Source organism: Cebidichthys violaceus, unplaced genomic scaffold, assembly GCF_023349555.1.
Source record: "Cebidichthys violaceus isolate CVI_PGR_0920_01 unplaced genomic scaffold, fCebVio1.0.p SCAF_39, whole genome shotgun sequence".
NCBI classification, from domain to species: domain Eukaryota; kingdom Metazoa; phylum Chordata; class Actinopteri; order Perciformes; family Stichaeidae; genus Cebidichthys; species Cebidichthys violaceus.
In genome coordinates, this window is record NW_027176583.1 from 648,979 (window position 1) to 670,071 (window position 21,093).

Genomic DNA, 21,093 nt, shown 5'->3' on the forward strand with positions numbered 1-21,093 from the left:
CTCACGCCTAAAGACGGGGGGGGGGGGGGTAAACCACAGTCAAGACACAGACTCACCCTTTTATTCTGTCTCTCTCCCTTTGTGTGTGTGTGTGTGTGTGTGTGTGTGTGTGTGTGTGTGTGTGTGTGTGTGTGTGTGTAGCACGAGGTGTCGGCCAGATTACTGACCCGTCGGCGGTGACACACTATCCTGGCATCTTCCCTCTGTCTGCCCCCCCCACCCCCAAAAAAAAAATCCTGTCTGTCTCCGTCTGAGCTTGACTTTGTTCATCCTCGTCTCTCTCTCTCTCTCTCTCTCTCTCTCTCTCTCTGATATGCACCACATGACCTCACTGTCAAGAGATCACACAGGATGCTAGTGAGCATGTCAATCTGTTTTTTTTGGGGTGTTTTTTTTTTTACTGCCCTTGGTCTCCATGGCAACAGTCAAAGTCAGGGAGCATGAGAGAGAAAAAGAGACTCTGAGAGAGAGAGAGAGAGAGAGAGAGAGAGAGAGAGAGAGAGAGAGAGAGGCAGGTTCATACAGAGATGAATCATGGCAGGATGCAGACCATTTAAAGCTGTGAGTGTGTTTGCGTGACGTGTTACACTCACTCCGGACAGTAACGCATTATTCACTCACTTACCGGTTTGTTTGGTACGCTACAGCTAAACCTAGTCTCATTTAAAAAGCCTTGCAGTACAGATTCTACCTTCATATAGGTTGTAATGTGTAGTTGTTGTTGAAGAGAAGTGTGGTTTCAACTAGTTAGAGTGAGATTGCTTTGCAAAATGACCCTAAACCAAACCCTAACCCTATTAATAAACACGAAAAGGCCCATAACGTCATCTATTCTTTACGTTATACATGTTAATGACTCATTATTCAACTTATTAACTAAACTCGCTTGGCACAAGGAGAGACACTAGGCCTAGATCACCTCAGTCTGGGGGTCTGGGGGTCCTGTCCTGGCACACAACAAGCTCTAGTAGTCTATGTTGATGCAATTTTCGACATTTTTTTTGATTTTGAGGGGGATATTTTCATTTCTAAAAACACAAAATAGATGTACATAATGAATGTTCAGTATGCAGACCACAGACTAACAGACGGTTTATAGCGGACAGCAGAAACACACAACAGAGGAGAGGAAACTTGGTGCAAATGAGCCTCAAAAGCTCTCTGCTGCATCATCACAGAGCAGGGTCACCTTGGGTGAGGAGAAGAGGAGGAGGAGAGGAGGAGGAGGAGAGGAGGAGAGGAGGAGAGGAGGAGGAGAGGAGGTGGAATAAATAGAAAGGAGAGCAGAGTGCTCGTCATCAGAGCAGAACGTGACCCGAGGCCTGGACGCAGATTGAAGCGCCTCTCTGTCTCTCTCTCTCTCTCTCTCTCTCTCTCTCTCTCTCTCTCCTCTGCCGTCTGTGCTTCTCAGCCTTTTAGCCGGATTACCTCGTTGAAACGAAGCCGACAACTGTGTGCCTGTGGACGAAAATCATTGATCACAAGTGTAAAAGCTGAAAGACCACGCAGATCTCCATCTGCGTGAGTCGGATAGTGTTGCATAATCAGCACGGAGCAGACAATAGCCTAAAGTGAAAAATAAATAAATAACAGGTACGCCTGTCGTACAGCACAGCGCTGCTAATGTTGCTGTATGTAAAAAGAATGAATCTAAAGTGATGAAAGGAGGTAGAAAATGATGCAACACATGCAGTCACAAAGCACCAAACACCTTATCCGATTTTTCCATATTTGGGTCATAAATCACTTACTGTTGGAGCAGAGTGTCCGGAAGACAACGTGGCAGCACTTCCTCCGGGGATATCCTTTGTGTGTTTATAGCCACAGGATATTTGTACCACTTCTGGCTCCATGCCTGTTCCTAATATAGTATTTAGCATAGTAATAGTGAATGATAAGAACATTTAGCCAACTTATTATTTATTAATTCATCATAAAAACAACCTCTAATGGTACAGATTTATTTTTTAAAAACTGATCACAGTGGAAGAGTTTGAAAGTTTACTTTTGATGCAATTATACCACAGAGCCATTGTTTGTCTTTTTTTAAATGACAATAGAAAGCGTGGGCGGACGGCTCACATTGCTATGGTGACAAGACCACAGCAGAAGGTAAGAGAGGCGAGAGAGTAGGGATCTGTAACGTGAGAGGAAGGAGAGAGCAGATCAATGCAGGGAGCGATAATAAACCACGTTGGAAATAAAAGCATAGACAATGAGACAAAGAGCCTCTCATATCGTCTCTAATGGAAGTGTGATGTTAGTGGAAATGTCAGCAGCTCAATGGTATTTACTGCAAACACTTGAGCTGAAGGGTCTTGGTACGATCGAGGCCTGTGTGGCGTTCAAATATGTCCCCGTGCAAACACACACATACAGGCAAAAGACCTGGGTAGCATCTGAGTAATCAAGTCCATACTAACATCCTATTCAGTATGCTAAATTGATCCTTTTTAGTACATCCAAAACCTATGAAACCAATACATGCGTACGTGGAATTCACCCTATTTCTGGTGAAATATTACAGCGAACAGCTCTGGAACATCAATATCACTACAGCCTAAGTGTAAGATTCCACTTCAGGCGTGATGTATTTTTTAATCTAGTTCAGACTTTATGATTCTCACAAATCCGCGTTCGATCACATGAGGTTTGGCACTGGTTAACATGGTTACGTGTCTCTGAATCATGTTCTAACTGGTGAAGGAGGCTCCAAGGGAGTGATTTGGTTATTACAGTCCAGTGGGTTTCTGAAAAGATAAATACTATTGTTTATTCATACAAGTATGGTGAACGATGGCACATGTATTGACAAGCCTCTGAGGATGAGATGATGAATATATGTATATGGCAGCAGCTGGTTAGCTCAGCTTTGCACAAACATTGGAACCAGTGAGCTTTCAGACAGACAGCCTAGCTGTTTTCCCCCTGCTTGGCTTGTGCTAAGCTAGGCTAACCAGCTGCTTTTCTTCTTATCTAACTAAGAAAGGGAGAAATAGTTTCATAAACAGTACTCATACGTGTACAGTACATACTCTAATGTGAAATGTTCTCCTTTAACTCTTCAATTCTTTTCCTTTTAGTCATTATTTTCATGCAAACGGACCGTACCTTGTTTCTTTCAGCGTCAAAGCTGACCTGGTTAACGAGCTGTGTCTCATATATTCTGGCGTAAACTGCATCCCCCACTCGCTCTTCCACTTCCTTGTTCTCTCTATCTCTATTAGGGCTGCAGTCTGACCCGGCTAGCTGTTGCTAAGTTTATCTCTGTGCCAATCTGTGCCCTATAGGCATGCAGAGGCAACCCAGAAAAGACAGAGTGCACTGTCAGTTAGAATAATCAGGGGATGGAGGAGGAGGGGGACGAAAACTCACGATGGCCTGCTCTGTTTATTACGACCCGCGAGCTGCAATCTACTGCAGAACGAGGGGGCTGTGGGCGAAGCATGTGCATGTAAGCGAGTGGAATTGAGAGCGTGCGAGTGGGTGTGATGGTCACCCGTGAGAAACCATCTCATAGCCTCCAAAATATTAGCTGCTGCGAATGAGAGCGGGGTGCTTTTGAATCTTTAGAAATTAGCTCGGCGCCCCGTTCCTGATGACCTTTTCTGCTGCTGTTTGCCTGCAAAGTCTGACTCAGTCACTTAATAATTAACACCAACCCCCCCACAACTATTACACGTGGTCCATGCTAATCATGCCACGGTTACAGACGCACTGTGCTGAGTGAACGTCTGCTTTATTAGGTCTCCAGTCCGCCCGCTACAGCTTGGTAGATAACATACAAGGCCGCATTGTAAAATCAGGTTGCAATCTTTCATCTTTCATTTGACCTGTGAACAGCACGGCAAATGCACCATTCTGTCTAAACTTATGGTTGTAACTGGTGCACTGGAATATACTCCAAACCTATCAGTCGATGCATTGATCCATAGTGAGGCATGCATTGTGAATAATTGCGTTTGTGACCTCTGTGCAGTGAGTTGTCCTCGCTGCACTGGAAAAGCCCCTCAGGTCAGGACCGGGAGGTCTCAGTCCCGCTGGTAGTGTGCTGCATCAGGTCCAGCAGAGAGCTTGATGTGAAGTAGCGGCTCTCGGACGTGGAGCCTTTGGCTGAGGCCTAACGCTGCACTGCAACAGGGCGTTTTCTTTTTCTTTACCTCTGACATAGTTTGATTGTGCAATATGTTCCTGCTTGTTACATAACAAAGTCTTTTAGATCATCACTGGGGAGGGATATTGATGTGAAAGTGACCCGGTTTGCTTAAATAGGCATAGTCCAGGTTAGTGGGGGAATCCTTCAAAGTCAGTGGGCCAGCAGGATTACATTACAATACACTTTTTGTTTTTGAAGAATAATATTCTTGACTCCTGGTTCAAACGAGGCAGTTTTGGAGGAAAGAACCACGCGGTCGTTGGTGTTTTTAGCGGTCTAAAAGTGCGTCGAGCGGTTGAGGAAGAGGCTCTACAGAACTATTTAGAAGGTCCCTTCACCGCGGCGACACTTCTGAACGACGTGATGCTTGTTCCCTGAGATAGCAGCTTGTCTTTCTGACATCACTGTCATTGATTTCCGATTATATTATACATTTATCGTGCAAAATATGTAATCTGACTGAAAGTAATCTAATCTAAAAATGGCTACTGTGACCATATATTTGTAGAAGCTTCACTTTTCTGCATAAATGTAACTACATAATCACATTTCCATTACTCGTCTTTGGTTTCGCAGCAGCAGCTCTCTCTCTTTAGGCATGTTGAGACGCAGCCAGGGCAGTGTCTGCTTTCTGACTGGCACAGTGTTTGAGCCGTGCCCTCTGATGACTCATGAAACAGGATAGACAACAAAACAAAAAGATGGTATCCATACAGACAGACTTCTGCACTTTACAATTATGCCCATGTCTTGGTCAAACTGTTGCTATTTTGTTCGTCACAAGCGAAGCCCGGTTTTTATTAGACTTAAACTGCACAGCAGCCACACGAGGGACACGCCCGGTCACACATTACAGAGCATGGCTGTGTCGGATACAGCGGCGTGCCATGCTCACCTCACCTTTGAGTAAACCACAGGGAGTGGCAGAAGTATCATAAAAACAGCTTTCGTAACTTTCCATTTCAGTTCTTCTCACCACAGAGAAGGAAGGGAGAGGCCTGTGTGATAGGCATACTCCACGCATGAGCAATGGCTTTAATTGTCTAAACATCGTCACATTTCAGTTCCTTATAACAACTAATTATGTATACTCCACATTTCTGCTTACCATTTTGAATGCATGCTGCACAGCTTTATGGTTTACTATTGTTGTGAGTTAGCACAGCGTCAACTGAATTATTATGCGACAATAATGTAACAATGACATCATCCGGACATGTGCACTGTGTTGAATTACAGATACCATGCAAGTTTCCAGAATCTGCAAATCGATTCCAGTCTACAAAATGTAATGGAAACCAAAGGATGCATGGAACGGCAGATGATGAAAGGCATCCAAACCACTAAAACACATCAGCAGAGTGTGAAAAACAGTTAGTTCTAATGTAGAGGGGATTTGTAGTAAAGTGCAACACAAAAAAAGAACATATTCCTGGTTTAACGCTCAGAAAATGCAAAACCAGATCACTCCAGGGATTAAACATGTGTTAAAAGTGTACATAATACATGCTCTGCTTCCAGCGCTGTGACACTCCTACCAGCAGATTGACAGCTCTCCCCTCAGGAGACACATGTCCTCATCATGTGCACTTCCCTCTCTATTCACGGTCTCCTCTATCCTCATTCCTCGGACGCATTCCTGCGCAGAGTTGGCTGCGCATCCTATCTGCAGGTAGACACATGGAGCCCATCAGCCCTCCTGCCCTGTCTTATCCACCTGGCAACAGGCACACAGAGTGACTGATGGTATTCGGGTGTCTACTGTACCTTGCAAAAACAGCAGAGCGAAAATGCTTCACTACACGGATGAAGGGATGTTCTCTCCAACGGTGATAATATTGCATGTGTGTTTATAGAGAAAGGGGCCAGCGGCGAAAAGCTAAAATATATTGAGGAAAAGGAGGGAATGAAAATGAAACAATGCAGTTTGAGACAGATGGCAAATGAAAGAGAGATAGGAGCACTCAAGCCTACTCCTAGCACTGTTTCATTTGGCTGAGTCTCTGGTACTGTAGCACCATTGGTGGGAGTATTGGAAGCCCACTTGTTGTGTAACACCTTTTCCCTCCTCCACACTAACGCCAAACTGTGCTACAACAAGGTTGAATCACAACAGCTTTCATCTTCCAGTGTGGGATATTTCAAGTGTTTTATGTTGTTTTTCATGCTTCCCCATCTCCCCACTTCCCTTTTCACTGTAGAAGAAAGTTCAGCAAGTCAGTGAATCAGACGGCAAACTGTGTGAAGTCAATCATTTGGAGCGATAGATCAACCTGAGTTTGTGTCTCTATTTATTCCAAAACCCTGCAATGTATTTTTTTTTTTTGCTTGAAGAAACCTGTTGTCCAGCTTCAAAGACTCATCTGGCACTCTAAAGACAAGTGTCAAAAGATCACATTGGAGGCCTTCAGCTGAATGTCTTTCTCAATGTGCAACTTTTCTGCAATTACGTCAAACTTCTTCCCGAGAAAGCCTGTGGTGCTGCAACAGATTTGAGGCCTACTTTCAACTTCAGAGGAAATTCCAATTACAGAATTTGTGGTTATGAACACTAATGAACGGAACTCCAAAGTTTTCAGTTAAATAAATCAACATTTCTTACTTTTATAATAACATAGTGTTACGGGACATTTTTCTCAATAGTGCTTGTATTTCACGAGTTGAACTAAGACCAAAGAAAACAAGTTACATAAAGCTGCTGCACACAAAGGCTCCCATAATGCTAAAGAGCAATCATGCTTCCTGAGGAACATCATTGATTTTCCTGTTCTGACCTGCTCCCTGTTGACCTCGACAATAGTTCTCCACTGTGCTGAGTTGGAGATTTGCTTCCCCGCATGTCGTATACCTCAAGATCAATGGAGGCTTCTACGTCAGCTAATTTGAAATGATATCTAATTGAAACCTTGCTCCATTCAACGTTGACCTCTTTCTGCAATAAGGCCAATAACGCCACAGCTGACTTAGCCAGACCGATTGCACCACGGAAATATGCAGCAATTTACTGTCTTCCTGACATTTCAGTCACTGCAGCAGGAACCTCAAAAGCATGTTGTTGATTTTTGATAATCTTTATCATATTAATTTCTAGATTTCTCATCTGTCTTCCACTTTATTTCAAGCCCCCCCCCCCCCCCCCCCCCGCTCACCCCCTACAGTTAGTATTTCTGGCTCACATAGAGAGGCACAGAATCCTGCCAGAGTGTGCCTCGCTCGGGGCTCTTCCGCAGCCAACTGCTACTCCACTCTGCAGCGAAGTGGAATGATGCTCTGCGGCCGCAGCGTCCATGCTGGAAGCGCTGCAGCATGTTGCATTTTTTTTTGTGCACGTGGGTGTGGGAGTGCTGGGCGAGAAAGACACCATAAATTAAGGCGCTTCATCTACGCATGTTAAAAGAAAAGGATGTTGTGGAGAGGGAAGAAGGGACACGGCTCTGAACAAGCAGCCTGTGCATATAGGTGTGTCTGAACATGTTTCACTGCCGATCCTCCGCGGAAAGGCTGAGTCAGTCAAGAGAAGCACAGACAGAGTGAAGAAAGAGATGGGAGGGGGAACTGATACTGAGCTGACTCCATACATTATGAAAGTATGAGATGAGACAAACACCCCAGAGGACACTGTCTGAAGGATACTGCATCTGAATGAACCTCAGTAAACCTTTTCAAAGGTCTGTGGAGAAAAAACCATAGAAAAGGATTTCTGTCCAAAGCACAGAATTCAAGAAATCTGTCTTTCAACAATATCCACAATTAAATACTGAAAGTATAATCTCAGAAGCTGCTTCATAAATCATGATTGTACAAATCTGCATGCAAGGTGGAGTCAGGACTTCTGTGTGCGCTGCGTTCAGCTGTATGATCATTCATGATTTGAAAAAGGCTTTTGCATATATTTCCAAAATGACATATTGTCGTGGATCAAGCAGTGGAGGCACAAAGAAACACAGGTTTAAGGTTCAAACGTTGGGTTTATTTTCCCAAGTAAGGTTAATAAACAAAGCAAAAATAACTGCAGACAAGTGAATTAACCCAGATCCCCCCCCCCGTGCTGCCAGAGCACTTGGTATGGTCCATGGCTTGGGCCTCTATTGCAGGCTCGCCCTCTGCCTAATCTTTTGTTCAGCCAGATAGGAGAACTCAGCAGGCAGGTAACCCAAAGGCAAAGATAAATGGATCAATATCACTAGCAACATGACAAAAACTATGTAAGCTACATGTGCATGCTTCGTCCAGAAAACATATAAAATAAACAAATTCTAAACCAAAGGAGCTGATTGTGTTTTATGTAGATTTGACATGATTAGTCATTTTCACAATTTGACCATGTGGCAATGATGTGGGTGAGTCTGAGAAACCTCAAACCTTTGTGGCTGTAGCCTCGGCCACCACACGTCATTGCTGGAATAGTGATTGTTACGTAGTAGAATGTGCAGATATTCACCCGCCGGTTTGACACAAAGCTGTCGTTCATCCTTCCTGCATTTGGATCTAAAGAAATGACGTTTTGTCAATCAGCGAGGACGACATGTGTCAAAGAACAAAAGGCTTCCTGCTATTGTTAACAAGCCACCATGGTGACAAATCTGTCAGTCGTCGTCACCATCCCATAACTCCTCCGCGGATCTAAATATAAACTGCAGAGGTCATTGGTGTTTTACATTAACTGCCAATATAAATGTGTGTTTTATTCTGGGGTCACGTTTGCTGAGGATGTTCCTTTTGCCATACAGGGCGGCGGCATTACATGTAACACGTGTGCAAATGTTGGCGTGTCAAGAAAAACATTCAGGACTGAAACATATGAAGGTCCTCCTGACCCTCTGGGCATCGGAGAATGATTACTCATCCGTCTCAGGTTGCCACAATATCAGCGGCATTCGCTTCCCTACTTGATTGCGAGGTACTGCACAGACTAACTAGCGTTAGTGTTCTATTTTAAAGAAGAGAGGAGAATTCAGGTGACTTTGATGAAATGAAGGTTGTGCTGAAGAGCGATGACAGTATAAGCGCGTCCTATTTGACAGAGAGGCCTATGTGTGTATAGGCGCCCCCCCCCCCCCACACACACACACACGTATATAAATGTACATGAAGCCTTGGTGTTGTGCATCTCTACAGCGATGTGCACTTTAGTGAGCACAGGTGATGCATTATTCATAAAAGCAGTCAAAGAATGAGGGAGGGAATGCAACCTGCATACCAAGCTAACTAATACACACACACACACACACACACACACACACACACACACACATACACACAGCAGTTTATACAGTAGCCTACATTTTCTGCATAGGCCTTAGCACATAACCTCTGTTTAAAAGCAAATGTGCAGAAGCTGATTTTCGAGTGTAAAGACATGATAAGCGAGAGGAAGCTCAGCGCCACCGAAATCTGTACAAGCTACGGGGATGAAAAAAAAAAAAAAAGCACATTGACTTCCCTGAAATGCAGGAGGAGAGTCTAAATCCTGCTTGATAATTCAGTGACGTTCTCCATTGGATTTAATTAGTGCCTAGAACCTATTGAGATCCTAGTGTGTGTGTTTGCGTTTGTGCACGTATGTGTCTGTGACGGAGACAGAGAATGAAAGAAAGGGTTTTAATTACCTCTAATTAGAGCTGAGAGATTGGCTGTGAAATGGAGCACAGAGGCCTAATTGCCATGAGACGACCTCCCACCACCGCGCCGTGTGGATGGGAGACCAGCATCTACTCTTACAGTCAGTCATTTAGCAGTCAAACGCCACTAAATAAACACAAGGAGATTCACAATATAATATACAATTACAATATATATATATAAATATATATTATGTAACAACATGCAATCACTCCTGTGTTTGTCACTAAATTCATCCAAATTTCATATTCTATTCAGTTTCTGCATTACCGGAAAAAAAATGATTAAAGAGATTTTTAAAGAGGAAGTAGATGCTTCTTAAACACAGAAAAAGAATCTAATGAGCTTCAGAAAATAGCTTCATCTCTCATCTATTATTCAACCTCTATCTCTACCTCCATCAGCAGCTACACACACACACACACACACACACACACACACACACACACACACACACACACACACACACACACACACACACACACACACACACACACACACACACACTGTCCATTTGCAGTAGCACGTTGACAAATGAGAGGAAGTATTAAAGTGCTCTGTGTCTGTGTGTGAGCACAGCAGTGGTTGTGTGTGTGTGTGTGTGTGTGTGTGTGTGTGTGTGTGTGCACAAATGGCATGCAATTTTAATGATATTCTTCGAGTGGATAGTCTTTCATACAATATCATTTGAAGTATCTCTAAAATCAATGTCTCCTTATCGGGAGTGTCAGTGGTGCATCTCAGGCTGATGTGACCTCACCTCTGGTGTGGGAGACTCCCTCACTGGTAGCCGTGCTGCAGCTCTTCATGGACCAGAAGAACAAATATGAGAGCGCCGAAAAGCTGGCGGCGCTGATCAAGAGTGGAGTTGCAAAGAAGGAGCAAACGGTTTGGTACGGAATTAACCACAACACATGATGTGCATTTGCCTCTTCTGAAACTTTGTCAGATGATCAGCTCCGCTCTCCATCCTAAAAAGTTTTCAAACCTTTTACTTTGACCCTGGTGTGAACAGAATGGCAAACTTGATATTGTCCACTGTACTGCATTTGAACACACGTTTATTGAAATCTGATATTTCGGATGCTCCACATATCCGAGGAAGCACAGAGACATGTGAACTTGAGTGATAGAAGCTGCCATGCTGCTGGCTGATATTCACACAAGCAGCTCAAAAGTAGAGCTGACGCCATGGGATTTCCCAACCTATTAACCGTTACTATTATTAGCCATCTGGCCCACTGTGGACATGAGACTCTTCATCTAACAGCGCCATGTCTAATGACAGAAAGATAGGACTAGAAAAGCAAGGCGTGTGCGTTTAGGTTTGGCCATATACAGAATGGTAATGTTCTTTCCTGTTGGGAGCAACTGGAAAAACAGTGGAAACATGTTTTGATTGAATATTAAATACCTGAAGAGACCATCTGAAGATGTAAGAAATGGTCATTTTAAGTAATTCAAATCTGTATTTTCAATTCATTTGAATCTTTTGTATTAACTTGTTTTATCAATTAAAAGTATAACATGCAAAAGAAAGAATTAACACTATCTACACTTTCAAAATAAAACAAATTAAAATGTATACTTCATGTAAAATATGTGCATCTGTGATTTGCATGTATCCGTGCAGCGATCGCTGCTCCTTCTACAGTGCCAAAACTCAGAGGACAGAAGAAAATGGCCAACATATTCCAGAAAATATCATCCAGCTAAGCACAGAAACAGCATGATGGGTGTCTACATCTCTCCCTAAAGTAAATACCATCTGGTGAAAGTCACAGTTCAACTCGTACCTGTATTATAGTCTTCAAATGATGGATTGTAAACGTGACCCAGATTACACTGTGATTCATTCCGAATGTTTCCTTAAATCATGTGACTCCTCGCTGCCAACAAGTCACCAGACCACATTAGACAGCTGGCTTCACCATGGGGGGGGGGGGGGGGGGGGTCAGTGCAATAGCAGGCCTGCAGTCAACCAGAGGAAAGGAGTCAAAAATATTATATTTAGTAAATAGAACGACAGCTTTCTTATTTTAAATGACTTCCTCCTTCACAATCATTCTGTATCAGCCTGTAGGAGAGACTCTTAGGGATGGAGAATGAATGAAGTCATCTTGTCTTGTTTGCATTCCGTCCTGTCTGTCCTGGTCCTACTGAATACATGGACTGGATGGTTACATAAAGCATGTTGAAGAGGACAGTTTGTATTCACAGTGTCAGATGACATGTACGGAACAAAAAAAAATGATATTGCGCAATAAAAACTGTAAAATGATGGTCTATGATGGCAGCACTGGATAGAGGGAATACACACGGTGAATGGTAAATAACCCGTGTCTGGTGGTTTCCTTGGGGAGGTGTGACTCAGCACACTGTGATGCGATTGTACCAGTACAGGAGCAGAACTGAGGCTGTATTTTATTATTTGACTGGCATGTTAACCCCAGTAACATATACATGCATTCATCGAGATTATGATGGGTCATATTATGGGTTGGTCGCATATTGTGTACAGATCAGTCATCAAATGGACCAAATCAATTGGTACTGTGTGACATGTTGATTGATTACATTGTAATTGACAAAAAAAATTTCATCTCAAAGTCCATTTTCTGACTGTTCTGGAGATTCTGATCATATCACATGACCCTAGAAGACTTTGATCGGTTGTCACAGTTTGGAAGTATGTGTCCTGCTTGCCATGAATACTCACTTGAGCACCAAATCCACAGCTGGAAATAGTCCCCCAACAAATGCACAATCAACGTATGTTTGAGCAACATTCGGTAATATAAAAGACTGGACTATTTGTGAGACATTTTTAAAAGATTTAAGTTTAAGTCTTCAGTGGGAACAATGGAGATTTGGGACTGAGAGCCGTGGAAGGGAAGTTGAAAGTGTTGTCGTTTATAGTCTTCTATGAGATTTGCTGACAGTGAGAATACACAGAATAATGGCATCCTCCTCCTTTAAACAACAAAATGGCTGGCTGGCATACCAGCATGTGTGAGTCAATCACTGTCTGCTCCCCATACTGCCAAAACCGCCCAGGTTTGTCCAGGGTGGAGGTGGAGGTGGTGGTGGTGGTGGTGGTGGGTGACATTCCAGTGTGGAAGCTGATCCTCCTCAGGATGCACACACGGCATCTTCATCCCCTACACACACACACACACACACACACACACACACACACATCTCTGAGATACCTGCAGCGTGTTCATGTGTGTGTTTAACCCTGACCTTTCATGGCATATTCAATCTCAATTAGGATTTAAGGACATAACTTTCAGCAGAACTGGTCCGGAGCTATAGTCAAGGTGAACTGTACTTTTCTAAAATCAGACCAGAGGACTTGTCATACTTGACAGGGATCACAGAGCTTGTTCGATTGACTCAAAATAAAACCTGTTCATGAAGGAACATGTTATTCACTGCAACAGCGTGGCTCATGTGTGTGTGTGTGTGTGTGTGTGTGTATGTGTGTATATATATATATATATATATATATATATATATATATATATATATATATATATATATATATGTTGTGTTTAACAGTTTTTGGACAACATTGGAGGTCTATGGCGCAGACAATGAATAAGCGATACATTCGTGATGAAACGTTCATTGGTGTTTTCATAGGATTCGTTCACTTGTTGAACATGAACAATATAAAATATTAGCAGATAGTCTTTGACTAAACATTGAGGAAAAATAAATGTCTAGTCTAGTGAGTGCCACACCCGCCCACAGTGCCAACAGCGTGTGAAAGCAGGGAGCGATTGGATGAGCATCACCATGGCAATGCGATGACGTCTTCGTCCCTTGCTCTAATTGGAGGAAACCCCGTGGCCCCAGCCGCCGCAGCGTTCCGGTCTGTCAAACTACCCCCTGAAGGACCGCCTCTTTCGCCGCGCTAAACAACGACTGGTTTACACCGCCAAGTCTTTCTGTCAATCGCGTGGGATTCCGGTTTGTGATTGGACGGGCGACACTCAGCTGAACCGCCCCCTACTTCAGCACGTTTGAGTAGAGTTTTCGCTGCTGCTGCCGTTATTTGCCTTTCTGACCATCCTCTCAAATCTGATCAATTTGTGGAGCAAATTTGGACCTCCGTAGGTCAGGAACGATGAGTACTTTACGTGTTTCTTTCCGTTAAGTAGGCTATACGCTCGCTGGTTTGATCGACGAACAGAAAACTGTGTTCCGATTAGTGTTAAATACGAGTATCGCTAACGTGACATTTTTTTTTATTGAAAGGAGTGGCCGATCTAGCTTTTAGCTAACGTGCAGCTAGCCGCCGCAGACAGCTTTGTGGCGGGTTGTCGTGCGAAACGGTAGACTTCTAGAACCCGTTTATAACCAGCGTCTTTGTTGTTTTAGACTGCATGTTATCTAAAGGATGTACGTTAAATAAATTAACTACGTTTGGTAATTTAAGATATATATTTCTGGAAACGTTTTTTTTTTCTTTTTCCTCGCCTTAAGCATTTTTAATCACTGCAGTTTCCTAAACGGTTTCACTGTACTGCTCATACCAGGCGGATGCAATGTGTTTTTTCATGTCCACGCCTGCCGTTACTAACGTTCTACCCTTCTCTTCTTTTCGCAGCTTCTAACGTCGCTGTGAGGACATAACGTCGCCTGCTGCGCCCATTCTTCAAACCCCACACTCCTTCGATTGCCGCACAATCCCGGATTTTTTTTTTGTTCCCCCCAATTTATCAGTCCCCCACCAAATAATATAAACTATGGATAAAACGGATCTTATTCAGAGGGCCAAGCTGGCGGAGCAAGCCGAGCGTTACGACGACATGGCGGAGAGCATGAAGGAGGTCACGGAGAAGGGAGAAGAGCTGTCAAACGAGGAGAGGAACCTGCTGTCCGTCGCCTACAAGAACGTGGTTGGGGCGAGGCGCTCCGCGTGGAGGGTGTTGTCCAGCATCGGAGTGAAGGCCGAGGGGTGCGAGAAGAAGCAGCAGATGGTCAAAGAGTACCGTGAGAAGGTGGAGAAGGAGCTCCAAGATATCTGCGATAACGTCCTGGTAAAGTATTCCACTTTTTTTTTAGAATGGTTGTAAAGTGTTTTCTCGTAATAAAAGAAACGTGGTTTTAACGTTAACGTAGGGGTTTGTACTTAGCACTGGGCTGAAGACACTGTGTTTGCTCTACTCGGAAGGTTAACACGTCCGCATTGAGTCTGTCACAGATGCCCGTCTTCATGACACATCTGTAGTACATGTAAAGTGACGCATGATTTTATTTTAAGTCAAATATTGTGTGACAGTTGGCATCTGCCCTTTTTTTTTTTTTTTTTTTTTTGTCCTGTGAGCTCCGCTGTCGCATAAATATATGTCCGGAGAGGACAAGGAAGTATTATGTAGTCCTCCCACTGTTCCTGCCTTTTTGGGAGTCTGGATTTAGAACAATGGGCCCTGAAACTATGTGAGGGCGTGAACTGACAAAAGGTCATAGTGACTACACCATCAAGGTGTGTCTGAATGGGTGGAGAGAGGACGCAGCACATACACACACACACACACACACACACACACACACACACACACACACACACACACACACACACAGAGAGAGAGAGAGCAAAGATAGGCGGTATCCTCCGTGTTCAATAAAGCTGTGATATGTTCAGTATCCATGTCGTCCCATCTGGCCGATGGAAGCCTAATGTGGTTAGCCAAGTGCAAGAATTTACATGCCTACATGACTCACACACTTTGTGAAGCCCGGTTCGTACAGATCATCATCATCATCATACAACAAGGCTGTGCTTGACAGTTAAGCTAAATGCATTCTCAGACATTACACTCACATTTAAAAGCTTTGCTGGAATACTAGAGGGGGGTAATACTTTCACCTCTTGTTTAATCTAATGCAACAGCACAGATTGGTGCTTTGCATTATTTCAAGCCTGCCTTGATAATGGATTAGAGGAGATCGCCGCTGTTGAACCTCAGAGGAAGCTTAGCCGTAAGATTGAGATCATTTCCATGAGCCGCGCCGCAAAGTTGCAAGGGGCCCTTCATTCATTCATTTATTTATTTATTTATTTATTTTTTATTCAACCAGCTTTCCATATGATTTTCCTAAGACTGTGCACTTGAGCAGCTGTGACTCAGCTTTCAGGATCTCTCGGTAGCGAGTGGCGTGGGGAGGGTTTGTCAGCGGAGGAGGGTGTGTCGGTCCTCGTGCCTTAACTTGTCTGCAGACAACCTGACAGGTTAGTGATGCACCCACAAAAGGCTGTGAGCGCAGAGACCGCAGTAGACGAGTGAAGCTGCCTGTGCTCCCTCCGCCTAGATTTCCTGCAGTGCAGACTGTGAAACCAAGCGGACTCGCGTCTCTGCTAAAAGCGGGTCTGGAGGAAGCGGGGCCTTGTGGATGCATGGGCTCCAGTTTCCTCACAGGATGTAAATGTAGGGCCTGTAGACAAATTCAGGCTATTCACACTTCTTCAGAACATGACGCTCCAGACTGCACCGTGACATTTAAAGCTTCAAAACAGATACAATGCTACAAAGATGGGAATCTGGGGTCTTGGATTGCCAGCGTGACATGTCAGATATTTTAGCGTTGGGACATTTCAAAATCAATCTTGTCAAAGTTGACATAAAGACAGCCACATGTAGCTTAGAGCCACCTCACGGATCATTATAGTGTCGCTATTTTGAGTTGATAATGGATTAGTCCATGCTTGGAGAAAATAAATCGATTCCCTACATGCAAAGGCACCGCACACCCAACCAGTCAGGCTGTAATGCAGCAACACTGTGCTTTCTTGTCTTCTGCTGGTGACTGAAATCAGAGCTTTGTGTGAAAGCAGTGAAAGCGGGGCTACCCCTCTTCTTGTCTATTGTGCAGAGCACGCAGTGGAAGAGGAATGCTTCGTACTTGAGACATGCGCGTGTTTCGGCCGCGCCGATCTTTGTGTCGGTGAAATGACTGGGTAGTGGCTGCTGGGCTCAGACACAAGGGCAGCTTCTCTCTCCCCAGGGTTCAGAGGGGAGAGCTCTGTTCTCCCACTTTTTAAATAATAAAATGTGTTTTAAGTTGAAGGCAAAGAGGCTGTTTCTATGTATTCTAAACGCCGTCATGCCTCCCGGTCAGAACTGTCTTTTGGGTTAAGGTATTGTCGAGCATTTTTCCAGCGGTTAATCTTTTCTCTAAATCATTTAATCTGAACACAAACCACAGTTTCACAGACACAGATTAGCTCTGGTAATCTTCTCATGTCCATTCTAAAACAGATGATTTGGCCTAGAATGTAATCACAGCAGTGACTGTTTTTATATTTGAGCTATTCTACTACGATTACTCTACTCTTTACATCCCGTTGTTCTAAGCAGCCTTTTCAGTGGGAAAGCACAGATTACGATTAAAGGATGTTCATTTCCGCTGTTCTGCTGTATGTTATGTGATTTATGTTCAAAATGTATGTGTGATCTAACAGAAGGAGCCAGCAGTTGTACTTAGCTTCTGATAATGCAGAACTGTACTAATTAGTCATTGAGCATCTATGCAGGGCAAAGGGAGCAGTGCTCTCTGGTGGACGGAGGCTTAATGAACACTTGCAGTGGATGAGCCCCACCTATTTTGAGTTTTGTCACATGCAAGATGGATGTGTGTGCGTTCTCGCGTCTTTATTTGTGCCCAGTTTGGTGACCATGTTCTCTAAATATAGCATGTCTGCTAAAGCTTTTGGTAACGTCATCCCCGTCCGACTGTTCAACATCTTCTCGCTGCTTCTGCTTCAATTGATCGAACTTCTTCTGTCTCCGCAGAAACTGCTAGATGAGCATTTGATTGCAAACTCCAAAAATCCTGAGAGCAAAGTCTTCTACCTAAAGATGAAGGGGGACTACTATAGATACCTCGCTGAAGTCGCCTCTGGTGATAAGAAAGAAGGTGAGTTCACAGTTCTCCATTTATTGTACGTATACACACACACACACACACACACACACACACACACACCTGTTAGAAAGAAGAACAAATACAAGTGGCCCCTTTTCACACTGCAAATAACAATGTGTCAGATTTTGTCTTAGAGCTGGAAGTGAAGTCAAGTAGGGCACTGCGTCACGGCCGCGTGACCACAGGGCTCCGTCTCACAGGACGCTGTCATAGTGTGTGTGCGTGCGTGTGTGTGTGTCTGTGTGTGTGTGTGTGTGTGTGTCACCACATTGGCCTCCAGCTCTCCGACATTGGAACGATGTGTAGTGACAGAACTGTTCTCTTATTAGCGTTGTGTTCTTCAAATCCAGTTCTCTAAATTGGTGCGCCGGCCAACATTTGCATTAGTTTGTTCCTGATGTTTCCACCCTGTCTGTGGCTCTCAGCTCCCAAACCAGTGGTTCCTGGTGGTAGTCTTTAAAAACTGCGTAGTTTCATTATTCAATGTAAAGAAAAGGTTTAATAAATACATTTTTGAGGGCTGTATTAACCAGTGATTAAGACACATCTGGTGCTCTAGTGACTGGCTGTAGGATGGTGGTGGTTGGATTATAATACACATGTCTATGGAACAGAGCAATAAACTATATTAGGCTTTGGCTACGCAGACAATATGGATCAAAAAAAAAATAAAGAATGATGTTTGGTATTGCACTTTTAATGAAAAGCTAAACATTTTGGGAAATATGCTTCTAGATTGCACTGTAATGATGATGCTTGGGGCAGCCACTGATAGCCACTAGCTTAGCACGAAGACTGTAAACTGGTTCTGTCCAGAGGTAACAAATTAGATCTACCAGCTAAGCTCCCTAATTAACACATATCTCTGTTTATTCAGTACAAAAAAAATCATTTTTACTGCAGTTATGCGATATTTCTTGGCCAGGAGTTGCGACCCTTTCTCTGGCTGCTCTGCAACTAATTCAACGAGTCCGACGCATAACTGCCCACAAACCCTCTTGTGTTTTTGTACAGTTGAACTATTGCTTTATTGTCATGTTTCATCCAGTGTGTAGCTTTACATATTTAGTACTAAAATGCCATGTTTGGACAAATTCTGCTAAAATCAAACTATAAAATGAATTTGCTTTAAGCAGCCTTCCATCTCAACCTTGACGTTCACATATTGACTGTTGGCTTTGATTCCTTCCTCTGTCCCCAGAGACCATTAAGAGCTCACAGGTGTCATACCAGGAAGCGTTTGACATCAGCAAGACTGAGATGGACTCCACACATCCCATCCGCCTGGGCTTGGCGCTCAACTTCTCTGTCTTCTACTACGAGATCCTCAACTCCCCTCAAAAAGCCTGTGAATTGGCTAAAACGGTCTGCAGACGTTCTTCCATAAATCTGTCACTTTTCCCATTTCTGCAGTTGTACTATGTTGCAACCTGCTAATATTTTCTTTTCTTTTCTTTCTGCTTCCAGGCATTCGATGATGCTATTGCAGAGCTTGACCAGCTCAATGAGGAGTCCTACAAAGACAGCACTCTTATCATGCAGCTCCTCAGAGACAACCTGACAGTGAGTGAAAACAAATAAGCTTCACCGTGTGAGAAGTAGGGTTGTGTTTGCCTCAGTGCCTTAGGGCGAAGCGTACTGTGACCAAAAGCGTGTTTTAGTAAAGGGTGAGACCATGGAGGGATTCATTCAGGTTTTATTCTGAAAATTCATGTACCTGAATTCCCGCCGATTCCGCTGTCGGAAAGGAAACGACAACCTGACCAGCACTTTGTTTGAGGAATACCAAGGTGCCTCAGTATTTATTTAAAAAGAGATTGTCTAGCTCTACTTCACATTTCTACAGTTTCAGGGTGTGCACACAGATGTGTCCAATGTGTAATCACTGCCACTGCAAAGCAGCGATTCAGAAATGATGGAGTCTGGATCTGCGACTGTATTCCACTGTATGTGTTTAACAAATGTCTCTGTTTCTTTCCTCAGTTATGGACATCAGACACCACTGCTGAGGAGGGCGAGAGTGGAGAAGGAGGAGAGCAAGGCGAGAATGAGAAGTAAAAAAAAAAAAAAAAAAAAAAAAAAGTCCTCAATGTTGGGGTCCTCTCTAAAAACAACAAAAGGAAGAAAAAAATGACAAAAAAAAAACTTTTTACACATCCTTCATTCCTTTATTGCTCCACTCAAACATTCTACCAATGAAAACCCATTGCTGAAAAGAGTCATGTAAGAAAATAATGATTTAAAAATAAATAAATACAATAAATTCTTTTCACAATGTTGATTTGGACAGCTGTAGGAAAGAGGAACCCTCTCTTCGTCTGGTTTAGGTTTGCCCTGGCCTTCCCATTTGTGCAGTTTCAGCTGTAGAGAAGTGATTGATAGCTCGACATGGTATCGGACCCCCAGCTCAATTTAGAGGCAAGAAAACTTACGTTTGACAACTGGAAGCTCAAATCCCACCTCTTGAGACAGTTTTAAATATTTTTCAAATAAGAAAATATCAAATATTAAAAGTAGTCCCCCCGTCCCCGTCCCCCCCATACCTTTTTTATTTGAGTGCGTCTGTCTCTACACAGTTACGTGGTACGGTTACAGCAGCTGAAGTCCAACTTCAAACGGATGAAATTTTCATACTGCAGGGAAAGCTAGTGCACTTTACATGCTGGCAACAAATACTATAATACAGCCAAGTAGTGCCAATTGGTTAAACCCTCACTTTCTGCCCTGGTTCTGATGCCACTCTTTCACTGAAGCATGCCTGTTGTTTGGGGGGGGAGGGGGGGGACGGGACGGTGGGGCTTGTCTGATCAAATGCAGGGACCTTTTCAATGGGAAGAAGACAATTCTGTCATGCATGTCTCTTGAGATATTACACTGGAATGGGAACAAATGCTGTAACACACACAAGTCCAAGTGTCAAGTTTAGTGATTTTAAATGCAGGTTTGTACACATCCTTCAAGTGGGTGGTTTGTTAGTCTGTCCAGTGATTGTCATTAGAGATTTGGACCACTATTGTTTTGCTATTCATTCAATTGTTGTCCCCAAAAGCCTTGTGGAACTGTTTGAATCCCTATGTATCAGCTATGTTAACATGAATAAAACATTTTATAAACCAAGGCCAAGAGTGTCCGTTTGATTTATTTGCTTCATAAAGGACTGTGGATGTTTGTAAATTACCTTTTTAATTAATAATTTAACTTTTACTGTAAGGGAATTCAACAATTTTAATTATGCAAATGTTTGTTTTACAATTCTAGGGTTTTTATGTTATAATTCTGAGGAGATATTTGACATTTTCTAACTTTAATACTGGCTTTCCTTAAAGTCAATGGCAAAAGTATATTTATATTTGATTGTGCTTTTGCAGGTTTGTGAA

At 43.3% G+C, this 21,093-nt stretch overlaps 1 protein-coding gene and 1 long non-coding RNA gene across 2 annotated transcripts in view; one reads left to right on the top strand and one right to left on the bottom strand.

Annotated features, from left to right (window-relative positions):
• LOC137884490 (uncharacterized) overlaps window positions 1–1,799 on the bottom strand; it is a 3,262-nt gene extending 1,463 nt beyond the window's left edge. Inside the window, exon 1 of the long non-coding RNA XR_011104746.1 lies at window positions 1,752–1,799. This is a non-coding gene — a long non-coding RNA (uncharacterized lncRNA). The remainder of the gene's footprint in view (window positions 1–1,751) is intronic.
• Window positions 1,800–13,794: 11,995 nt separating this feature from the next.
• Window positions 13,795–20,834, top strand: LOC137884489 (14-3-3 protein beta/alpha-like). Its single transcript, XM_068726271.1, has 6 exons — window positions 13,795–13,903; window positions 14,397–14,829; window positions 17,584–17,707; window positions 18,918–19,081; window positions 19,184–19,279; window positions 19,700–20,834. The coding sequence occupies exons 2-6, from the start codon at window positions 14,536–14,538 to the stop codon at window positions 19,772–19,774; spliced, it is 753 nt and encodes a 250-aa protein (XP_068582372.1). The 5' UTR covers window positions 13,795–13,903; window positions 14,397–14,535; the 3' UTR covers window positions 19,775–20,834.
• The last annotated feature ends 259 nt before the right edge of the window (window positions 20,835–21,093 follow it).